This window comes from Giraffa tippelskirchi, chromosome 5, assembly GCF_054371585.1.
Source record: "Giraffa tippelskirchi isolate mGirTip1 chromosome 5, T2T-mGirTip1v1.2.pri, whole genome shotgun sequence".
NCBI classification, from domain to species: domain Eukaryota; kingdom Metazoa; phylum Chordata; class Mammalia; order Artiodactyla; family Giraffidae; genus Giraffa; species Giraffa tippelskirchi.
Window position 1 is genome coordinate 7,379,471 of NC_137279.1, and position 25,122 is coordinate 7,404,592.

General features: G+C 39.4%; 1 protein-coding gene and 1 pseudogene across 3 annotated transcripts in view; one reads left to right on the forward strand and one right to left on the reverse strand.

The window, feature by feature from the left end:
* The first annotated feature begins 703 nt into the window (after positions 1-703).
* SYT14 (synaptotagmin 14) overlaps positions 704-25,122 on the forward strand; it is a 189,487-nt gene continuing 165,068 nt past the window's right edge. For 2 of the 3 annotated variants that reach the window (XM_081489636.1, XM_081489637.1), the window contains exons 1-2: positions 704-926; positions 11,968-12,015. In XM_081489636.1, coding sequence (XP_081345762.1) covers positions 914-926; positions 11,968-12,015 — 61 coding nt within the window. In that variant the 5' untranslated portion in view covers positions 704-913. Of the gene's footprint in view, positions 927-11,967; positions 12,016-12,324; positions 12,530-25,122 lie in introns of all 3 variants that reach the window. The other variant, XM_081489638.1, reaches the window with a different exon arrangement.
* On the reverse strand, positions 21,725-22,655 carry LOC145507384 (cyclin-dependent kinase 1 pseudogene; annotated as a pseudogene).

Genomic DNA, 25,122 nt, shown 5'->3' on the forward strand with positions numbered 1-25,122 from the left:
TTTCTCAGGCCCTTTGTCACAACGTTTGTCTCACCTCTACTTTTGTTGTGACCTCAAATGTGTGGAGACAAATACCAACGCATATTTCTGAGGGGAAAAACCAAGCTGAGGTTGATGGCAAGAGCTGATCAGGTTGATCAGTAACCTAAGGGGTGAAGTGCACGCTAACTAACATTGCGTGTGTTTGTGTGTGTCTGAGAGTGTGTGTGTGAGAGAGAGAGAGACTGAGAGGAAAAGGCAGGGAGAGGGAGGGAGACAGAGAAGCGGCTGTCCTCAGGATCCCTTTCTCTGCCAGCTAGCTGTCTCTCACCCTCAGCGGAGATCTGAGGCGAGTATTTGGCTGTTGCAGGCAAAGCAAAACCCAAACAAGGCAGGCTTTCCGATGACCAGATCTCAGGGAGTCATCACCGGGTGGGTGGGGAGCCCGGAGCCCGGCTGACAGCTGAGACCTGTCCGTGGTGCTGACCACAGCCTTCGCGCGCCCCTCGGTCGACTCCGGCTGCAGCCCGCCAGCGAGGAGCGGACGTCTCCGCGCGGGGCTCCGACCGCCGAGAGGCCCCCGCGCTGGTCTCGGGTGCGGGCCCCCCGGGGGCCCTCCGCGCCCCGCTCCTGGTCAGAACCCCGGCGCCAGACGCTGCGGGGGCGTGGGGGCGGCGGGGCGGCGGCGGGGCGCGTCACGTGCCGGCGGCGGCGGCGGGCGGCCCGGGAAGCGTCCATTTCCTCGGCACGCCCGCGGCGCCCGGGCCCCTCCTCCGCCCCGCCCGCGCCTCGCCCCTCCCGGCCGCGCAGCCCCGCGCCTGCGGGCCCGGCCCCGCCCCGCCCCGCTCGCCGGCGGCCCCGGCGCGTCGTCCGCCCGTGCGCCCCGCTCGCCGCCCCCGGCCGCGCACTTGGTGCGGTCCAGGGCGAGCGCATCATGGCGATTGAAGGTAAGTGGAGGCCGTCCGTGGTTGGGGCGGAGGGTTGTGGGGGGGAGCCCAGGTAGCTAGAGCTCGGGGGTGCCCGGGAGGCCGCGGCGCCGATGGGGCCCGGAGCGGCTGTGCAGGCTCGAGGGTCCCGGACAGCGTCCCGGGAGGCTGGTGGGCGGAGCGGCGCCGCCAGACTCTATACCTGGCCTTGGCGGTTCCGTCGGCCTCGGCCCGCGGCCCGGCGCGAGGAGTCGAGCGGCTCCTGCCGACAGGTACGGCGCCGCCGGGGCCGCTGCTTGCTCCCGGCGGCGCCGGGTCGGGGGCGAGGGGAGGCTCCGGTGCGGCCCTGCAGAACCGGCGGGACGGGCTGGAGGAGCCCGGGAGCACAGGGTGTACCCCGCCTTCCATTGACCTCGCCCCAGCAAGCCGCCCTCCCACGATATTTCCCTTCCTCCCAAACTGGGAGGCCAGTTTGCTGGCCCCAGCCCTAACCCTTCTCCGCCCCTACTCTGGAGCAGATGCTGGACTGCGCTGTCCGTCCATTCCCCTTCTATGTGCTGTTGTAGGGGACCAGGGAATCTGGAGTGAGGGTAATTTCCTTCTCAAGTATTTTTCTCTCCTACCACTCAAAACTGGTTTTTCTCTGGGAAAGAGAAGCAAAGACATCTTTACAAGAAATGCACACTCTTAAAATCCTGCATATATGTCAGTCTATTAAGTGTTACAGTGCCATCTATACTCATATTTTCAAAAAATAGCTTAATTAAAGTTCCTGGATAAGGTAGATAGCTGACACTAAAGTGTATTTTTCTCTTCTTACAGAAACATGTAAGTGGCATGAAGTGTCTATATTTTGCTTTGCTTTAAAGGACAATATTGTGAAAATTAATATAATACGTCTAGGATTTATGTGCAAGTCTGCAGCATGTTTGAGCCCCTTACCTTACTTCAAACAATGCAAGTGGTTTGTAAAATTTTCCTATGTGTGTGTGTATGCATCTGTACAAATGTGTAAGCAATATCAGACCTAGCCTAAATTTTATGTTTCTCCTAAATACAACTTTTGAAAGCACTTCCCATCTTGGTGGCCAGCCCCGAGGCATAGAGCTTTGCCGGATCCAGAATTGGTTTAGTTGTGTATTTATGTTTATCTGACTTATTTTAAGAGACTGATTACCTATTCAGACAGTTTCAAGTATCTGCTTTAGCTAAGGGGCTTCCCAGATAGCTCAGTGGTAAAGAATCTGCCTGCCAATGCAGGAGGCACAGGAGACACAGGTTTGATCCCTGGGTGGGGAAGATCCCCTGGAGAAGGAAAAGGCAACCCACTCCAGTATTCTTGCCTGGTAAATCCCATGGACAGAGGAACCTGAGGGACCACAGTCCATAGGGTAGCTAAGAGTCAGACGCCATTGAGGAGACTTAGGACGCACTCACCATGTAGCTAAAGTGATGGAGAACATGGGGAATAAGGTCTACCAATAATCTTTCATATTTTTGTTATCCAGAGCAGTACTTTCAAACCTTATCTTACTGTTTACTAGAGGTTAAAAATCAAGAAACAGAATATACTGATTTATGTTTTGTACTTTATTTCCCCAACCACTTTGTGGAAGAATTTCTTGTGACTTGGTAAAGACAAAAAGGCTTATGCAGAAGGTAAAGAAGAATTAGCAAGATAGTATCCATGTATGATCCTGTAACTTAAAATTTCTTTAAAAAATTTCCAGTTTCCCCCCCTTTTTTCCATTGATTCTTCCCCTCTCCCTCTCATTGTTGAATGTGATCAATTCCTTTATGTCAACTGAAGGCGTTTTGCTCTGCCTACTGTGAAGTGAAGGTTGCTCAGTTGTGTCCAACTCTTTGCAACCCCATGGACTATACAGTCCATGGAATTCTCCAGGCCAGAATCCTGGAGTGGGTAGCCTTTCCCTTCTCCAGGGGATCTTCCCAACCAGGGATCGAACCCAGGTCTCCCGCATTGCAGGCAGATTCTTTACCAGCTGAGCTACAAGGGAAGCCCAAGAATAGTGGAGTGCGTAGCCTGTGCCTTGTCCACTGGATCTTCCCGACCCAGGAATCAAACCAGGGTCTCCTGCATTGCACGTGGATTCTTTACCAGCTGAGCCACCAGGCTCTGCCTGCTACTGCTTGTATATTTAAAGAACAAGAGTTTTCAAATTTTCCTGTTCTAGAGATTCTTTTGTGTTTGAGAGACTCAATTAATATTTTCATACTTAATAATTTGTTGACAGCTTCATAATATAACTGTCAGGAGTTATGTCTTTTCTAGTTTAGCAAGGAAACTGTCGTTAATACTAGCATTTCAAATAAAGATGTCGGGTAAGGTGTGCTGGCTATCACATACTAAAGCAGATTGTTTGTACCCTCACCCCCCACGCTGTGTCATGAAGTTGAATGAGCTCTGGATGAGGGCTTTATACGAGGGACATCTTAGAATTTTATGGGCCCACAGGAGCATCTCTTCCCACTTCCCAAAGAAGTGGTTCTTAAAATGTTCAGTCTCTTCATTCACCTGTTAATTTTGTAGACTTACAGAGCAGTCGATGTGCTTGGCATCCTGTGCTGGACCCTGTGGGGCCACAATGATGAATAAAATCACATTTCTTCCCTCTAGGAGTACATATTCTAGTGGGGGAGACAGATAATTTTAACCGTGCAATTACAATATAGTGTGAACACCAGGAGATGAATCACCCTTACTTTATATAAAAATATTCAAGATAATGAGTTCATTGAGCCCGTATGCCAGTGAACATTTATGCCGATGTGGAACTATAATTCTTACAGTTCATAAGGTCCTTGTTTTAACCAAAAATCTGCTGTTAGTAACTTCCTTCAATCTGCTCACCCCAGGTCTGCTTTCTGCAGCAATAAACTAAAAGTTCCCTGTTCTCTGTGTACCTGACCTCACTTTTACCATTTTGAGACAACTCCTGAGCGTTTTCTTTGCTAGACACAATATTTAATTCTTCCTCTGGATGGTTTGTAGTTGTATGTTTTGAAGTTTGAAGTATGGTAGTACGCCACTCCATTCCAGATGTTTTGTTAAAACTGTTGTATCACTGCTTATGCATCGTCTTATTAGTGTAGCTAATTAGAATAGCCATTTTGGAACTTCATGTTGGCTCAGGATGAAGTTGTAATCAACCAAAATCGCAGTCTCTTTTATCTGGACTACTTTCAAGTCATGTGTCTTCAGTTGCTTGCCCAGCTAACCAGTGTTTTGATTTAAAGAAGAGATTATTTGTATCTGTTAAGCATACTCTTTATTAGCCCTGGCCCAACATTTTAACCCTTTAATTCAGACTTTTGAGTACAAAGGGTTACTTTTATCTATTCCTTTTTTTCAAAGCCCCTATTTTACAATACCAATTAATCATTTATTTCCTCCCCTTTATCAATCAGATATCTGCTAATCAGGACTTCAGACAAATATAAGATGATGGTGTTACCGCTCTAAGCTAATATAATTCTAGTCAGAGGTGAAGAAGTTAGCCCTATGTTAGGTTAATGTACAATTTTTTTAAAAGCATACTGAAATATTCAGAATGGCTCATAGACCCTTATTGTTACCCTAGAGGTCTTGTGGGAGATACCAGGTTGGGAATCTTTGGTTTGGCCCTGCCTGTCAAGATATGTAATTGTTATCTGGCATATTAACTCTTCTAACATTGGCCTCTGTCAGTCTGGCATTGTTGACTGTTTCCTGTTTTTTGAAGGTTTTTCTTCCTTTCTTGATTACTTACTTCTCAGCCTTCTCTGTATCTCCCTGATCTAATGTTCTCTGGTTTCCATTCTCAACCTATTCTCACTCTACTTTGTACACACTGCTGTGATTGTGCCCCTTGAATCATGTGCAAATCTCTTGTTTGTAAATTTGTCTCCCCAGTCTGACCATAAATGCCTGGAGCATAACGTTTATTTGGTTTTTATTCATTAGATTTTGTACAATACCTGAATATAGTATGTACTCAAGATGTTTCTTGAATCGTTGAGAGTCCTGTTGATTATCATAACGGGTTGCACCCCTTGCCCAGATGTATTTGACCAAATGTCTGCCATTTAGTAACTTGTCCATCTACCCCTTCCTAGTTCTGTTTCCTGGAGCAATAAAATAGAAATTCACTATTAATGAATTAAAAGTACTCATGGTTTTCCTAATATAATTCCGCAGAGTAGCTACATATGTTGGATGTCCCACAGCAATCCAAAATGTTTAGCTTGGGACATTCAAAATGTCCTAAACCAAAGTTGTCTTCACAGCTACCAAATCCAGCCTCCATACTCCCCACTCCATGCAAATTTGCCATCTGAGTAGCATTTTTAAATAACCAGACATCTGAATTAGAAAGCTGGAAATCAAGCCTGTCTTATAATTCACTCTTCACATCCTGCTGATCACTAAGTCCTACCACGCCTGCCCCTCAAATTAATTTACGATGTTCAGTGCTTACATTTTAGTTTATTCCCTTTTCTCTCATTAAGAGACTTGTATTAGTTTTTCCCCTTGTCTTGTTATCTCCAGTCTTAAGGCTCATTGCAATCCATTTTTCAAACTATTGCTAGTCATCTTTGTAAAGGGCAAGTCTGATTTACAACCTCAAGATAAAGCTAGTCTTTAGTGATCTGACTTACACCCTTCCTCCATCCAGTCCGCATTTTTTTATCTGTTCCATTGGAATATCATTAGACTCCTTGAAGAATGTTTTGCTGAAGTAAAAATATTCACCTTGATTGTTAACTTGCTACACATAATAACTTTACTTAACCTCTCTGGGTAGCTTTTCTTTTTTTTTTTAAATGTGAAAGAAGGGTAAATGGAGAATCTGTTGGTACTTTTTATTCACAGTGCCTTTTACAGTTTATCACACACTTTCGCATTTATTTTTTAAGTCATTAGTATGACTCTGAGATGCCTGTGAAGATTTGTTGTGACACTTTAAGATTTCCAAGATATAATTTGGGCTTTCAAAAGTCATTTGAAATGTGTAATTAAAAAACACAATACAGGACTTCCTCTAGTGGTCCAGTGGTTAAGACCCTGTGCTTCCAATGCAGGAGCGCAGGTTTGATCCCTGGTCCGGAAACTAGGATCCCACGTGCTGCGGGGCTCGGTCAAAAAAATAAAAATAAAGAACTAATTAAAAAAAAAAAAAAAACAATGCAAGCATGTTGTATTCTTAGTCTTGAGGGAGAACATCACACTCCTGCTTTCCATGCTATTGTTAGAGAGATGTTACAGTGTGTGCAAGGGGCAATATGATTAGGAAGTCTCGGCCATCAGTCTGTGACTGAGTAGGGCAATTTATTGAACAGTTTGTTTTTTGGAAGATTTACAGTCAGTTTCAGCAGTGATGTTCCTGGAAGAGATCCTTTGGCTTTCAGCAGGAATCAAATTTCTAACATTTCATGATTTAAGACATGTTTGTATATTAGGTAAATTTGTTCAGAGACCTCTACACAGTACTTTTGAATAATTTACAGTTTATTTTAGTTTCCTTTTCTAACTCCCTAAGCAAAATTAGAAAAAAGTAGTGAACACTAGAGAAATATTCGTATTAAGATGCATTTCACTTTTTGTTATTTTCCGAGGTATTGCAGAATCACATATTAGCTTATTTATACAATTTGTTGAGTACTACTGTTTGCATAGCTGCTTTATTTAAAATGATTATAATGTTTGTTCATAGCATGTGTGTAGTAGTATAGTAGATTGTCTTCATGGATTTGATTCCATTCAGCTGACTTTGATGTTTTTCCCCCCAACATCCCCAGATCCTCACCTGTTAATACCTAATGTGAACTTATATATAGGGATAGCATAAGGCTGATCAAACTACTATAAATAAAAACATTCCAAGCTTTGAATAAAATGAATATTTGCATATTTTGTTTGTATATATAGTAAAATTTTAATAGAGACCTAAAAGTTGGAACACTTGATTTTCCATTTTTTAGAAGAGATAGTGACAACACAGGAAGCTGTTATTAGGAGTTTATTTAAAAACAAACTCCTATGATCCATATGTGTATTCAGTTCAGTTTCCTATTTTCACATTTTAGGGCTGTTATTAGAATTGATATTCACAGTAATAGTATGAGTCATCAAAAGATAGAGGATTTTAATGAAATATTAAATTATCTTCAATATTCTGAACTTACTAATGCAATAATGAGTATTTGTAGCTTTAAAAAAATGATCTGGTGCAGTAGTGGAAAAAAATGTATTCTCCATTAAATAGAAAATTAAGTAGAAACCTTCTTGTGAAGTATACCTATTCAAGGTTTTATGGTATTAATGAGCTTCCAAGAGTCAAAAACGTAATTAACAACAACAACAAAAAAAAAACTGAGTGAGAAGTAGTCAGAAGTGGGAAAAATGGATTACATTTGTGAACAGTAAATTTATAAGGTAAATCTTATACCTCCTAGAATAATTATTGAAAAAATTCATAGAGACTTGTATGGATTAAAAGAGAAACTGTATTTACTATGCTGTGCAAACATGATCTTTCAACAACACTGTTTTCAATCAGGGACTAAAATTGGTATTATTCCTTGAATGACTTAACTAGGGAGAAACTAAAAAGTGTCTAGAAATTAGTGACTGTAGTCTAAATGGGTTATATTGGTTAGGAGTAGTTGGCAACATTAATAGGAAATATTTAAAGTTCATGCCTACTATGGAAATATAGATATCTACTGAAGAAATAGCTATAACAGTTTATTAAAGTGAGCTAGACACTAATTAAAAGGCTGTGGCTGCTTTAATGCATGTTTCTTTGGAGAGAAATCTTTAGATGAAATGGAATTTAAAATATTTCTAAAGTAGTTTTGCAGTGTTTGACTTAATAGAACCTGTAAATTGTAGTGATTTAGGCTAATGATCAAAGTAAATGTGTAGAAAAAATAAAAGTCAGTTTTAGAAAGGACTAGATTCATTTTTAAGGAACTAAATCTTTGGATTTAATTTGTATACCTGAGCACATTTTGATGGGAATATAACATCACTACATATTCTCCTTCTGTAGACATGTGGAAAGTATTACATACTTTGTAGTAACTAACCCTTCCTCCCCTCCCCAGATTGCTGGTTCCCAGGCGCTTTCAAGTATGTGCACATTCATATCCATACACACACATGCACACATTCACAGCACACGTGTGTGAGCCCATGCACGTCTATTTCCTGATGTACCCTGACTTACCCCAATTGTAGAGGATTATGCCAGTTTATATTATGCTCTTACATGGGTTTGCCTGAGGGAAAAGATGGTAACTTTGACTAAGCTTGTCATTTTCTATCTACTTCTCATTTCCATGTTGCTGAGATGATCATTTCAAGAGCAATGATAGTCTTATCTCCAAAAACAGTTTTGAGAAATCCATTTTTACTGAAGTTACCTTAAAGGATTAGAAAACAATTTCATAATTTTCTTTTTTTCATAAAAATGAAGAAATATCAATGTTTATTTTATTACTCTATTAAACTTAGTATCCCAATTACTTTTTTCTGACAATTAACTAGTGACCCTGGGCAACATTATTTAACCTTTAGTGCCTTGGTTTGTTTATGCATAATGAACTAGACAGATTTATTTTCGAGTTTTAGTCTTTTTATATTCAGTGATTTTAATGTGATTTTGAAGTCTTTATTATTATTATGTCTTTGAAGTAAATTTGGCATGTGAAAAATTCTGTTTATACAAGAGTTCATTTGGGGGATGGCTATTCATTTTAGTGGAAAACTCATCTCTTTCTAAAGAGATTGACTAATTGATTCAATAATCATTCCTTCAGATTGGTTCAGTGATTACAGAAAACATGTGAAGTTTCCTCAAAAAATTATAAATAGACCTACCATATGATCCAACAGTCCCACTCCTGGATAATTATCCAAAGGAAGTGGAAGCAGAGAATCAAAGAAATGTGTTCACTGCCATGTTTATTGTAGCATTATTCATAACCAAGATATGGAAACAACCTTTGTGTCTGTCAAGAGATGAATGGAAAAGAAAGGTTTGCCATAAACACACACATACACACACGTGTGTATATATATATATATATATATATATACACACACACAGACACACACACATACATACAGTGGAATATTATTTAGCTCTGGGTAAGAAGGGAATCCTTCCATTTGTGACAACATGAATGGACCTTGAGGGCATTATGCCAAGTCAGATAAAGACAAATATATGATAACACTTATCTGTAGATTCTGAAAAAGCTGAACTCATAAAATAAAAACAGAAAGTAGAAGAATGCTTACCAGGGAAAGGAGGGTGGGGGAAATAGGGAGATACTGTGTAAGTACAGCTCACAACCTGTTGATAAATAAGTCCTGGGATCAAATACTCAGCAAGGGTAGTAACATATATACACTTCAGAGTTGCTTAGAGACTAGATCTTAAGTGTTCCTTCCACAAAAACAGAAAGAATCATGCAACATGTTAGTGGTATTAGCTCACACTAAAGTGGAAATCTTACTGTGTAGAGTATCAGATCAGCACATTGTCTACCTTAAACTTAGTGTTGTATGGTCATTTATCTCAATAAAAATAAATAAAAAATAATTATACTCCTATATATTGGATATATGTACTTGGTTATCATAATGGTATACACTTATACACATATACACATTGTATACATAATGGTATACACTTATAAGTATCTTAAAATTTTATATATCCATTATACCTCAGAAAGCTGAAATTTTAAAAGTCAATAATCATTTCCCTTGTGGCTTATACTCTTAAAAAATCAGTAGGCCACTTTTGGATTACCTCCATATCTCCATATTTAAGTCAAGATGTGCCTCCAGTGGCTTGCTTTTTGCTTACAAATTTGACATTTCTCTTGTAAACTTTTCAGATTTGCTTTTAGAAAATTTTTTAAAAGGTATAATATTTGTACACAGTTTGCTGTATCTCAGATGGAAGAAATATTTAAGCCTTTTGATTCCCAAACATGTACATTAAAAATATACATTTAACCTGCGCAATGCATATTTTTTTCCTCATACTCTTTCTGGCCTTAAGAAGGATTGTGGATAAAAGAATATTGATTTTTATATTTGATAATGTAATAAGGTTTATTTAGCTTTTCTTTTGTACTTTTGAAAGTTTTTTTTCCCTCTATTTTACTTTTTTTGCCTGGCATTTACCTATCTTTACTATTCCTTTTTATTTCAGTAATAATAGTGATTGCTTTTGAGTTACACATCAGTGAAATCTCACTTGTTGATTAGAATTTTCAGAACAAATAGCAAGAATAGTAGAGCTCAGTATTACTTGCTTTTCCTAGTTATGTGATTTTTGTGCATACTTTGGCAAATAATTATTGGTTAACTCTATAAATTTAAAATACAGTAGTTATTTGACTTAACTTTTCATTTATATTCTGAGAGTTAGCTTTCATTGTCATTTGCAGTTTTGAGAAAAGTCTTAAGACTACAGTAGTTTTTATTGTTATTGTTATATTAAGCCTTGTAAAAAATGATACAGTTATGTTGAAGACTAGATGTGTATAGTAAAACCAAACAAATCTATATTACATATGCGGGAAGTCTGGTTTCAGTTATAGGCGTGAAAGACTGTTACATGAATTATGTGCCTATCTCTTAAGTTAGAAGTGTTACCTTTTGACAATAGGTCTTAATGACTATATAAGGACTATTTCTAAGTAGCCTATGAAAATATCAGTGATGGTGTCAATATATATTATAGTTGTGTTGTATGATGTGGTTCTTCTAAACTTCTTGAAAATAGCTACTTCTTATAACTTGGTAAAGCTTTCCCTTCCAGCAGTTGTTTGACTAATTTCTCATTTTTAAAGATAAAGTATATTTTGTATAAAGTATATTTTGTAGGTATAGTTCATTCTGCCCCTTTAGCCAGTAATCAGTGATTACTCATTGGTAATATCCCATTTGATAAAGTCTTAGTGTATTTATACTAAGGTTTGCTGAGTAATAATTTGTTTATTATCATAACGTTATGTTAAGGGTTTCTTGCTACGTCTGTCCTCCTGATAACCGGTGTTTAGTCTCTATTGCTGATAATAGAGGCAGTGGCATTGTTACAGACAAGTTAGAATGTAGCTCTAACCTACTTTGGTGATAGAAATACTGTTTTCTAGTTTTTTAGCTTGCTTCCTGAATGACCTACTTTTTTTCAGTGGATATCATAGTTTTTCTTTCTCATGTTATTGCTGTAAGATATTTCTGTTTCTTATAACTTAACTGTTTATAATCTTCTGTAGTGAGCTAAGATGATGAAATTATTTAACATTTTTATTATATAAAGCTTAAACATAATTTTCAGCATAATTGTAAGGTTATTTATGCATATATAGAACACTATAAAATTTCATTCAGCTTACATTCATTTAAGGTAATGGTGCTATGTTTCAGAGTGAAGGAAATACCTATTTTATGGTAACTAAAAAATAATACTACTCTTATGATAAATGTAATTTTTTTATAATAATGATTAAGATAAAGTAATTTTTTTGTTACATTTGTTAGTTTTATCATCATGCTATTTTTAAAATTTGTCTTGTAGATTTAGAAGAGTAGGTAGCTGGAGAATGGGACAGAATATGAGTATATGTTGTAAAACATAAATATCGCCTTTACAGAGTTGACCCTTCCATAATAACTTACCTATATAAATTAAGGCTCAGATACAAAAGTGGGTCCTTCCTTGCAGTGTTTCCTTCTAGATCATGTAAAGAGGTGTTTAGAAAGTGGTGCTATGATGTCTGCTCTTGAGAAGCTTGCCATTTAAAATAACATACTTGAATGAAGCTTCCTTATTCCAAGATTTTATAAGATCTTAGCTATGGGTTCAGGAAGGTGCTGTGTATCAGGTTAGTATATCTGTATAGTTAAGTTTAAAGAGAAGAGTTAGGAAATGTTTTTCTGAGGCCATTTCTAGAAGCTAATTTACAGCAGTTCTTTGTAATAGTCAGACTCAGGTTATGACCTGTTTTTAATTTCTGAAAAAATTTTTCTTAACAGGTGGAGAAAGAACCTGTGGAGTGCATGAACTTATTTGTATTAGAAAAGGTGAGTCAGTGCTCTGCATGGATACTTAAATACAAAGTGAACCCTTCACAGTGTAGGATGCATTTTAGTACAATGGCAGATAATTGGGACTTACAAAGTATAAAATGTAATAAATGTTAATATTGCTTATTTGTATTGTAGACTTAACCTTTCATAAAGTTCATACTACTTATTATGTGGTTATTGAAAGTTGTTACTATATTTATATTTCATTTTCATGGGCTGGTAAAGCCGGGTTTCAAGCCTATTGGTTGTCAGACATGGTGAAGAGGCACAGAATTGGAGGGTTTGACTTTTGTTCCCTTTCAGAATCTGGAATCTGAGTGCATGCTGATCTCCCATTGACTTCTGTTCTATTATTGTACCCCATGAGAGAGATGTGAGGAGTTGGTTACGATTCCCATCAGGATCATGTCCAAAGACCACAACATCTTTTGACACCAACAGCTGTCGGTGCTTCCTTAGAAGGAGCCACCTGACAACCAGGTGGTTGAACGATGTGGCCCCAGGAAAGGTAATTCAGTTATTAGGTGGGAGGCAAGGAATCAGGTATTCGCTAGGTCGAAAAGAATCAGGAGAACCTTGGGAATCCCCACCCTCAAAAGTGATCACATCTGAGAAAGGGTATGCAGAAAGGAAAAGGTATACCTGGGGAGGAGAAATCTTCATAAATGTACTATTGTTTTCTCTCTTTAAATTTGGGGCAGTTTCTTTTTCTTTCATCTTCCTTGAAAACTGAGTTGGCCCTCCCGAGTCTGGCCAAGTAGCAGTGCTTCCTGCCTTCATACTTCACCCCGAGGAGGCTTGAGGCATTGTCAGTGTTTGGGGCACGTGGGTATGACTGGCAAACCGGGGAAATGTCAGCATACTGTCAGGAAGTCTTCCTCAGGTCTGAAAAGCCTCAGCTTCTTTCAAGTGGAATAAAAGGTTTGAAATCTCTTTTAGGTGAATTCGACATAATCATACTAGCTTATCTATGTGTCACTAGCTTTGATTGCTGTTCATTTAAAAATAGCCTCTTCCTTTATTAAAGTGTAATATATCTATGTATCTGGTACCATAAAGGAGAAAATTGAAATCAGTTCCCTGAAATCTCAGATTTAGGATTGTGGTTTTCAATGCTATCAGCACTGTTGACTTGTGCCTCTTATCTAAAATGAGGGAGAGGGGGACAAATTAGCCTTGTTTTCTTCCTCTGTGTAAACATTTTTAGTCTTCACCTATAACATGTTAATCCAGACATACTAAAAATGTTTTAAATAGCTTTATAGGTATTACCTTTTCCCATAAAAACTTTTTAAAACACAGAATTTATTTGAACAGCAAAAGACACTGTACAAGTCGACTGGAATAAAAAACTGTAAAAACAGTGGATAGGTGAAGAGAGAATCAAGACAACGGTAGAGATAGCCAGAGGGCAGGAAAACATAATGTATGAAGGGCTTTTTGTGGCTGCAAGGGGAACAGGAAGCTACAGTGGAGACAGTAGTGTCGGTAGTGGTAGATGTTGGTCTGAACTTAACCTTTTTAATGAAGCCTGTCTTGCTGTTCTTTACTGCTACCTCCATGCCTATCCCAGTGGTTCTCAGACCGTGCCTTGCCCAGATTTCTCTAGATTAATCCAGCATTTTCACTTCTTCTAATTTTCTATAGAATTTAAAACCTGTGATTAAAGTTAAATTTTTTTTTATTGCCGTGTGGCCACACCGTGGAAAAGTTTCTGAACCTCTGTGTATCCCCTCAGCATTCAGTACTGGATGTTTCCTAAGCATGTGAATATTTTTAAAATGAATGCTCAGAGCTGAAAGTTTTGCATTTTAAACTGGACTTTTGTAGAGTAGAGCCTATGAAGGCTACGTCAAGAGAAATAATGATAATTAGTGTCAATGGTCCTGGTAAGAAGACATCTCTAACACTGTGTTCAACTTGTTTTTACCTGTTCTGTTGTTCTCCTCTGTCTGCTAGCTTCTTGCCTCCGTCAGACCTCTAAATAGTAGAATGTATTAGACTTTGGTCTTGGGCTTGCTTCATTTTCCACTTATTCTTTCTTTAGAATAAGTGGTTGGTTATACCAACCAAAACATATAATTTGGTTCTGGTTTTTTTTTTTTTGGACTATGCCGTGTAGCTTGGGGGATCTTAGTTCCCCGACCAGAGATTGAATCCATGTCCTTAGTAAAAGCATGGAGTTCTAACCCCTGGACCACCCGGTAACTCCTGGTCCTTTTGTTTTAAATGCCATGCGGATTTATAAATCTGGCTCCGAACTGTCCTTGAACTCCCTCCTCTTTTATCAAAGTACTTACTTTATGTTTCTATCTGCATGTCTGTTTTAATAAAAATGTGATGTGTCTAAAATGCATATCTTGGTTTTCTCACATGAATCAGTACCTTCCTCAGTCTTCTCCATCTCAGCTAGTGAACAGAACAGTCTACCCAGTTGGTCTTCCTTGTGGCTCAGCTGGTAAAGAATCCGCCTGCATCGTGGGATACCTGGGTTCGATCCCTGGGTTGGGAAGAGTCTGGAGAAGGGAAAGTCTACCCACCGCAGTATTCTGGCCTGGAGAATTCCATGGACTGTCTAGTCCATGAGGTCGCAAGGAGTCAGACAAGACTGAGCAACTTTCACTTTGACCCAGTTGGTCAAGTCCCAGCTTAGGAATCATCCATATTTCTCTCATTCTTTTATCTTCTGCATTGAGTGTATTATTATCAGCAACTTCTGACAATTCTACCTTCTGAATACATTTTTGAATCTATCCTCTGTTCCTCCATCCTGCTGTTATCATTGTAGTCTGGGTCCTTATCTTCTCTTGCCTACACTACTGAAATGGTTTCCTAACAGGTTCCATCACTTCCACTCTTATCCTCCTTACAGTACATATCAATGGTCTTTTAAATGTGAATCAAGTCACATCACTTTGCTGGTTGGAATTCTTCTCTGGATTCCCTCTATACCTAAAATAAAATCACAGTCCTTACCGTGATCTACAAAGCCTTACGTTATAACATCAATTCAGAAGTCTTATCATGTAAATCATCAAAGTGAAAGTGAAAGTCGCTCAGTCATGTCTGACTCTTTGCTACCCCATGAACTAGACAGTCCATGGAATTCTCCAGGCCGGAATACTGGAGTGGGTAGCCGTTCCTTTCTCCAGGGGATATTCACAACCCAGGGATCAAACCCAGATCTCCGGCATTATGGGCGGATTCTTGACCAGCTGAGCCATGAAGGAAACCCATAAATCATCAAAATATCATCTAAATATTATCAACTTAGAAGTCCCATCATCCAAATCATTTATATCAGGTCTGGGTGAAACTCTAGATACCATCTGTCCTGATTCAGAACTCCTCTCCATCTGCAGATGTGTGAAACTAGCAAATATATTACCTGCTCTTCAAACACAGTGATGGAACAGGGTAACAGTTGCAGACATTTCCATTCCAAAAGTGGGAAAGTGGAAGGAAGAGAGGAGTCACTGATGCCAAGCAATTTTGAAACCCAATTGGGAAAAATATTTTAGGTTTCAAGACCTGGAAATAACACTCTGTAGCTCTTGGCCCTGATGTCTGAGGCTCCACTTTCAGGTTTAAGACTCTATCCTTGGAGTCATCCTTCCTTTTCCTGAAAGGGTAGTGTATGTTTGCTCCTGAGTACTTTCAGCAGACTGTTTGCACCTGTAGAATTTTAGCCTGTCCCTCTTCTTTCATTTTGTCCTCTCTTGTCCCTTTCGGTCTAACGTGGTGGTGTTTCTGCTGGTATATTAGTCTCAGGAAAGATTCTCATGAGTCCTCCCTGTATATCGGGGGCAGGGCTCCTGCCTTTAGACCAGACGCCCCTCCACAGTCTTTCCTGGATGGTTCTGTCTCCGTTTCTCACTTCTGCTGGAGTGGCTGAGGAGATCTGTGAGTTACCTGTCTGATTTCTTCAAAGGGCGCTCAGAGCCACTGAGCCTTGTGACCCTGTGTTCTGTTTGAGGCACCGGCAAAAGCTGGTCTAGTCCCACCTTGGCTTTGTCTCAGAGAGTGCTTTCTTGACACTGAACCCATGATTTTAGCATAATTTACAATCTGGGTAGGCTGGAGGATTTTCCAAATCATCGGGTACTGGTTCCTTTTTGCTTAACAATTCATCCCTCACTTTATCTCATTCCTCTCAAGTTTAACCATAAGCAGCATGAAGACGCCAGGCTGCCACATTTACACTTTGCTTGAAAATCTCCTAAGCTGAATATCCAGGTTTGTTGTTTACAAGTTCTACTTTCTGTGTAATTGTTGTTGTTGTTCTTGTCATGTTGTTGCCAAGTCATGTCCGACCCTTTGTGACCCCGTGGGCTGTAGCACGCCAGGCTTCCCTGTTCTTTATCATCTCCTGGAGTTTGCTCAAGGTCATGTCCATTGAGTCAGTGATGCCATCCAACCATCTCATCCTCTGTTGCCTCCTTCTCCTCCTGCCCTCAGTCTTTTTCAGCATCAGGGTCTTTTCCAATGAGTCTACTCTTCATATCAGGTAACCAAAGTATTGGAACTTCAGCTTCAGCATCAGTCCTTCCAGTGACTATTTGGGATTGATTTCCTTTAGAATTGACTGATTTGATATCCTTGCTATCCAAAAGACTCTTAGGAGTCTTCTCCAGGACCACATTTCAAAATCATCATTTCTTCAGTGTTCAGCCTTCCTTATGGTCCAACTCTCACATCCATACATGACTACTGGAAAAACCATAGCTTTGACTAGACGGACCTTTGTTGGCAAAGTGATGTCTCTGCTTTTTAATAGGCTAAGTTTGTCATAGCTTTTTTTCCAAGGAGCAAGCATCTTTTAATTTCATGGCTGAAGTCACCATCCACAGTGATTTTGGAGCCCAGGAAAATAAAGTCTGTCACTGTTTTATTTTTCCCCCCCATCTATTTGCCATGAAGTGATGGGACTGGATGCTATGATCTTAGTTTTTTGAATGTTGAGTTTTAAGCCAGCTTTTACAAGATCACTTTATAAAAATCCACTACTTTCCTATATGGGCTTCCCTGCTGGCTCAGATGGTAAGGAGTCTGCCTACAATGCAAGAGACCAGGTTTGATCCCTGGGTTGGGAAGATCCCCTGGAAAAGGGAATGGCAGCCCACTCCAGTATTCTTGCCTGGAGAATCCCATGGACAGAGGAGCCTGGAGGGCTACAGTCCATGAGGTCGCAAAGAGTCAGACATGACTGAGTGACTAACACTATCACATTCCTGTATAATAGGCAACAAACAATTAGGAAATGCAATAAAATAAGATCTCTTTTAGAGTATTATGAAATCTGTAAATACACAGGAACAAAATGAACAAAAGTTGTTTATGACTTTCATGCAGAAAGTTAAAAAGATTTATATATAGACATAAAAGAAGATATGTAAATGAAGATACAAATAATTTTATAGGTAGAAATATGCAGTATGTTTAAATTCACAGGGTGCCCCAAAATGATCTATGAATTCAATGCAGTCCTAATCTAAATCCCATTAGGAATTTTCAGAGAACGGACAAGTTAATTCTTAAGTGTATATGGCAGTTCAAACAGCCAAGAAGAACTAAGTTCGCTTTCAAGTAAAGGAACATAGGTGTGTGTTAGTAAGATATCCATTTGGTTACTTTCTCAGAGACCAAGTGGTTAAACAACGAAAGTTTACTTCTCTCTTATGTAAAAGTCCAAGCTCAGGCAGGATGAAATTGGGTGATTCTAGTTGGTGAGTTCATTTGTCTTGCTTTGATGACCTTTAAGATGTCTTCCTTGGCACATTTGAAGTTACCATGTGTACATTCCAGTCCCCAGAAAGGGAAAGGGAGAAAGTAAGTCTTTTTAAGGATATAATCCAGAAATTGCAAACAGATAATTTGTGCTTACATACAAGTGGCCAGAACTTAGTCACATGCTCACGTCTAACTGCAAGGGAAGCCTGGACTAGTTCTGCCCGAGCGGAACAGGTAAAATCCAGAGGTTGATTCCATAACCAAAAGGAAGAGAGAGAATGGATATTGAGGCAGTTAGCCATCCCTGCTTCAGGGATTGGTCCTGCTGATATCCAGAGCTCGTTGTAAAGTTACTGTAATTAACATAGTGTAGAATTGGCCCAGATACAGACAAATAGTCTAATCAGACACTATAGAGAGAACACAAAAAGATACTCATTTACATGGAAATTTATGTAAAATATGAGTAGCACAATTCAGTGGGTAAGATTGGATACTTATTACGTGATGCTGGGACAAATGTTTATCCATATGCAAAAAAAAAAATCTGTACCTCATGCTTTACACTAAAATAAATATTATTTGGATTAATTTTAAACCTTTTAGGAGAATATTTCATATACAGTATGGGAAACAAGTCCTCGAGTCACAGAAAGCAGACCCAGAAGGAAAAGATTGATAAATTGTACCATTTTTAAGTTTAAAACTTTTGTACAATAAGAGATACTGTGAGCAGAGGAAAAAAAGAACCGGCCTGCAAACGCAGGAAACATAAGAGATGCGGTTTTGATCCCTGGGTCAGGAAGATACCCTGGAGAAGAAAATGGCAACCCATTCCAGAAATATATAATGTTGCTTCCTACAAAAGGTGAAATATATGTATTTTTTTTCTATATTGCTTTTTTTTTAAAAAAGGAAACTTAACTGTATATTGTAGAGTTAAGTTCGAGTTGGTGGAGATCTCTCTTGTTCCTTTTCCCGGCTGCCTTGTGCTCTATTATGTGAACATGCCAGAATTTATTTAACTAACTTCCTACCAGGGGAAGTTGCTTTGTTTTAAAATTTTTGCTGTTGAAATTATGCCACAATGAATACTTTTGTATGTTTGTTACTACTTATTAGTGGTCTGTTTTTAAGTAGATTGCTTTAAAAAAAAACAAAAAAACTGAGTCAAAGAGTAATTCTTACACCATTTTACAGAAATTGCAAAATTCCTGTCCTTATGCATTGTACCATTTTGCATTCCCACCAGAAATATATGAATTCACAGCTCTTCCAACAGAGTGTCATAAACCTGTAGGTTTTTTGGTACTCCGGTAAGAAAAATAGTAGTTCAGCATCATTCATATTTTCATTTCTCATGTAAGTGAGGTTGAATATCTCTTTCACCTGTCTGTAGAGTACACAAATGTTTGCACTGGTGTGATTTAAAGGACACCGTAAAAACCTGCCTTTTCTGAAATGTTTTTTTGTATCAGCATCCCATGGTTTTTCATTCCCTGACATTTGCTATAATTAGAGTCTATCCGATCTTTAGAAATTCACTTCAAGTGTATGACATGGAAAGAGAAGGTGGGGTCCTCTGTCATTTGGATCCAAGCTTGTTACCACGCTTTATCGGGTATTTCACTTTCACTGTGGAAGGTGAGAAATTAGGGACCTGAAGGCATGATGCCCAGGGCACTGTGGAGAAGAGGTTGGACAGGTGACTGAGAAGCAGAAGTGGGGCAGTCTCGGACACTGCCCCTTGTGGGTAGGTCTCAGATGTCAAGGGCAATCTCGAGAGAGGACACTGCAGAAAACCTGCATCTGTACTATAATTTTACTGCAAGTTGCTTGGCATTGTCCCTATTTTTTCTCCATGTGTAGAGGAGACCCAAGCCCCTCTGTGTTTTCTTATCTCTTTCGTGACTTGAGGTAATTAAGAGTCCAAAATCTGAAGGGAAAGGCCTACACGTTCTATGGCTCTGTAACTTCTCCATCTCTTTCTCAACAAGCTCTGAGCCTATGGTCCTAGGGCTGGATTTTCTTTCTTTTTTCTTTTTTAAGTTGGCTTCTATGGCTATTTTATTGTGTCTTCTACCCTCTAGTAACATTTTACTCTTCCGTGGAAGAGATGGCGTGGATTTATTGGTTATAGTGCCATGAAAGAGGTATCTGTGTCAGGTTTTAGAGGTGAATGAGAGAGAGAATGTGTGTGTGTGTGTGTGTGTGTGCGCGGGCATGTATGTGCATGTGCATGCGTGTGTGCCTGTGCCTGCATGTGTATGTGTGTGTGTCTGTCAGGTCAGGACTCTTGAGGAGATAACATTTAGGCTGATATCTGCATGACAAGAAGGAGCTGGAGTGTGATGCTCAGGAAGGGTCATAGAGAACAGAATGCAAACACTCTGAGGTGGAAACAAGGCTTGGCATGTCCCAGATGCTGAAAGAACTATGGCTGAAGTAGTGAGTGAGTGAGTGAGTGAGTGAGTGTGGGAAGTCTCACAGTTGAGACGGGAGAGATGGGTGGTTTCCAGATCGTGGGTGAACTTAGGCCATAGTAAGGGGTTTGTGCTTAATTTGAAACACACAGAAGGCTAAAAGAGGGTTTTAAGCAGGTGAGTGATGTGATTTGTTTGTAATATATCATTTGTAAAGGTTAAAAAGTGGATATAAAGACACCAGTAGGAAGCTATTGAAATAGTCTAGGTAAGAATTGATGGGGCTTGGGTTTTGATGTTAGTTGTGGAGAAGTTGAGAAATGCTTATTAGGTTGGAGACATATTTTATAGGTAGAATTGACAAACCTTGAGTATAGATTTAATATGTAGGGTGTTGGACGGGGAAGAGAGAAATCCTAAGAGGTCTTGGCATCACTTCTGAGTGGTTGTGATATTAAGCGAAATGGGAAAGACTGGGAGAGCTGATGAGGCAGGCAGGGGTGATGGTGCATAGAAATCAGGTTCTCTGTCTTGGATGTGTTAGCTTTGAGATGCCTATTTATTATAGATGTCAGGAAGGAAGTTAGTTGGATATTTGCATTTGGAAATCAGGGGAAAGGTCAGAATAGGAGATAAATCTGGGGGTATGTGTTTTTTTTTTAGATGTACACTAAAAATGATAAAATTATTTTTAGAGATTTCTCTTGGCTGTAACAAACAATTTAAATTAGGCTACTTATAGGTAAAAATCACAATGAACAGCATTAATAAGCAATTCCCAAGGCTAGTGATTTTAGCTAAATGATTATACATGAGAACCTTCAAAGAAGGCTGCTAATAAACTAAACTATGTCAAAATTTGCAGAGTTTTAGTCAGACTTGAAAGCCAAGATAAGCAACTCCTTTGTATAGTAATTACCTCTGACCAAAGCATAAGAATTCACTCAGATAGATAACCTACCTAAAAATAGGATAGCTCATAAATTTTCAAAGCTGTTCTTTCCTGCTGTGGATAGCCCTTGATCTCTGACTGTAAAACTTAGCAAACTTTGGCATACAGTAATGTTAGTTTTATGTTACCAAAAACCTCTATAAATTAAGCATCATCTCTCAAATCTGGTTAGTTTTCTCATTCTGAGTGCCTAAACATGTAGGTCACAAATTGAAATACCAGTCAAAAAATACTCATCTTTAGGCAGGTAGTATAGTTACCACATGGCAAGAAACTGACAAGAAAATTTAAACTTTCAGAGCATAAAAAATACTTCAAATCATTATGAACTTTGAACTTAGCACACTTTCCTAAATTTTAGTATTTTCAACTACAAGAAAAGTAGACTGCTGTAGCATTTTAGATGGTTTAAGCTAATTCAAAATTTTCCTGATTTCTGACATCAGTACCATATTTATTTATATAGTTTTATTGTAGTAACAAACAGTTGTTACAGTAGGATCTACAAACATATACAGAATTATTATATCTAAATTCATATAGAACAGGATTTACATTTTTAAGTTAACACTTTTGAAATCAGAAGATGAAATACAGCTTAAGTTTTACAGCAAAGAAAAGAAAATATACAAGACATAAACAGAGATGATAGTAAAAATACAATCGTCTGTTCTTGACATAACACGAGGAAACTGTCAGAAAGCTCTATCTTCTTAGTCTGACTGTCCGAATCATTAAAGTATGGATGATTCAGTGCCATTTTGCCAGAAATTTGTTTGGCAGGATCATAGAGGAACATTTTCAAGAGCAGATCCAAGCCATTTGCATTCAAGTTTTTGACATGGAATGCTAAACTTCCTGGTTTACATTTGGAAAATGTATTTTCGTAGTCTGTGAAGATTCCACTTCTGGCCACGCTTCATTGTTGGAAGTGCCCAAAGCTCTGAAAATTATGAAGAGTTGATCAAATATCAACTGGAGTTGAATAGCAAGCTGACCCCAGCAATACTTTCAGAGATCTTTACTAGAGTATTACTACCTCATGCCTATATACTCTAATGGGTGTTCCGAAAACTCTGGCAAGGCCGAAATCTGCTGGTTTAATTGTTTGGTCATTATCCGTCAATAGATCTTGAGGTTTTAAGTCTCTGTACAGAACTCTTCTAGAGTGACAGAACGCTATCCCTTGTGGGATTTGGTACAAATAACTCTGACCAAGTGAAGAATCCATGAAATGACCAGGAGGAATAGAATCCAAATATTTCATGGGATCTATGGAAAGGAATGCAAAGATGAGATATAATTGGAATCCTGCATAAGCACTTCTTGAAGACTGAATATATTTGGGTGACGAGGTTCTTTTAATAAGATATATTTCCTGGATCGCAGTACCAGGAACCCCTTCCTCTTCCCTTTTCTGGTCCGATTTTCTTCATGGCTACCACTTGATCGGTAGTTTTGTGTCTCGCCTTATACACAACTCCATAGGTACCTTCTCCAGTTTTCTCTGCTTTGCTACAGTCTTCCAAAGTTTATCTATGGCTATGTTAGATCTCGGCTTATTATTCCGCGGGGAAAGCGTCAGCAGCTACCACGTTGACATCGCTCTCCCTTGATATGTGGTGTTTAAAACAATGAGACTAGTTGAGATCACCCAGGAAGTGAGCTTAGGTAGAAAGGAGAAGACCAAATACAAGGTTAACCTGAACATAGATTTACATGTAAGCATTAAGGAGATGTTTATGTTGTGGTTTTTGAACAGGAATAGTTTATTGTCTTAATGAATTTATTATCTTTGGAATTCCAATTTTAAAACACACTTAATGGTTGTCTTGTGTTCTGCCAGGGATAGTTTGATTTTTCCAATGATTTTCTCAACTGAAAGCATCATGCAGAAATGAATGTTCTCAGCCAGTTTTAACTTAGTGGTTCTTTCAGAGAGTGGGATTTTGACAGAGAGTAGACAAGGTAACAAGCTATAGTTTATGTACTAAGTGAATTAGGTACTAAGCTTGAATTTCCTCTTAAAGTGTTCTATTACAAAGGAACTTGTCGTGTTAGTTTCTGTTAGATCCACTTTAAAAGTGAATTTGCAGCAGGTCTAAATTCAAGCAAAATTATGGTGAATGTAACATTTGTCTTAATTATCTCTTTTCATTGAAAGTTAAAGCTCTGATTTTAAATCAAAGTAACACTTCTTTTGTCGTTAATAAGTTCATGCTCTTAGCCCTTCGTCCTTCACACCCATCCTACTCCCAGGTCAAAGGCACTCAACCCTTTTAGCTGTTTTCTGCTCACCTTCATATTCTTTTAGTTTTTCTATTTCTTGCTTCTGAAAATATTTAGACGTTTGTTGTTTTCCTCCTGTTGTAGGTAAGGATTTAGTTCTGGTAGATTAGCGTATTGGTTGGGTATATGGTTCTAGAATCAAGATGCCTGGCTTCTAATAATACTGTCTTTCTGCCCCTTATTAACTGTTTGACGTTAGGTGGGTTACTGAGCCCTCATATACCTCAATGACAGGGAAGCCTTGTGTGCTACAGTCCATGGGGTTGCAAAGAGTCGGACATGACTAAGCCACTGAACAACATGTATCTCACTGTCTTCATCTATGAAATGTGATAACAGTGTTGTGTTCCTCATGTATTGTTGTGAGGATTAAACTAGCTTGTTGTTCAGTCACCCAGTTATGTCTGACTCTTTGCGACCCCATGGTCTGCAGCATGCCAGGCTTCCCTGTCTTTCACCATCTCCTGGAGATTGCCCAAGTCCATGTTCATTGCATTGGTAATGCCATCCAGCCATCTCATCCTCTGATGCCCTCTTCTCCTTCTGTCCTCAATCTTTCCCAGCATCAGGGACTTTTCCAATGAATTGTCTGTTCACATCTGATGACCAAAATACTGGAGCTTCAGCTTCAGCATCAGTCCTTCCAGTGATTCTTCATAGTTGATCTCCCTGAAGATTGACTGGTTTGATCTCCTTGCTGTCCAGGGGACTTTCAGAAGTCTTCTCCTCCACTACAGTTTGAAAGCATAAATTCTTTGGTGTTCTGCCTTCTTTACTGTCCAGCTCTCTTAACGGTATGTGACCACTGGGCCTTGACTGTACAGATCTTTGTCAGCAAGAGTAATGTCTCTGTCTTTCAACACTAGCTATTACATGTTAAATGAATATTAGTACATTTATTGAGTAAAACCAGTCCATAAATGGAGAAGGAATTGGCAACCCAGTCCAGTATTCTTGCTTAGAGAATCCCATGGACAGAGGAGCCTGGTGGGCTGCTGTCCATAGGGTCACACAGAGTTGGACACAACTGAAGCAACTTAGCATGCATGCATGCACTGGAGAAGGAAATGGCAACCCACTCCAGTATTCTTGCCTGGAGAATCCCAGGGACAGAGGTGCCCGGTGAGCTGCCGTCTGTGGGGTCACATAGAGTTGGACACGACTGAAGTGACTTAGCGGCAGCAGTCTATAAATAATTCAATGGTTTAAATCATTATTGAAAATAATAAAGTATTATTTCATCCTCCCCATGCATTTGTCCACATCCCATTTTCCCTGTATAGTTGTATTTCGATTTTCAGAGTTTACATTTTTAGATCAAGGCTTATTATTGGACTTCCCTGATAGCTCAGTTGGTAAAGAATCTGCCTGCAATGCAGGAGACCCCAGTTTGATTCCTGGGTCGGGAAGATCTACTGGAGAAGGGATAGGCTACCCACTCCAGTATACTTGGGCTTCCCTTGTGGCTCAGCTGGTAAAGAATCCGCCTGCACTATAGGAGACTTGGATTCGATCCCTGGGTTGGGAAGAGCCCCTGGAGAAGGGAAAGGCCACCCACTCCAGTATTCTGGCCTGGAGAATTCCATGGACTTTATAGTCCATGGGGTCGCAGAGAGTCAGACACGACTGAGTGACTTTCACTTGGCACTAATGTTTGCAGTAAAGGTTTATTATACAATAATTATGTTTAGAGCTTCACCTCTCTTC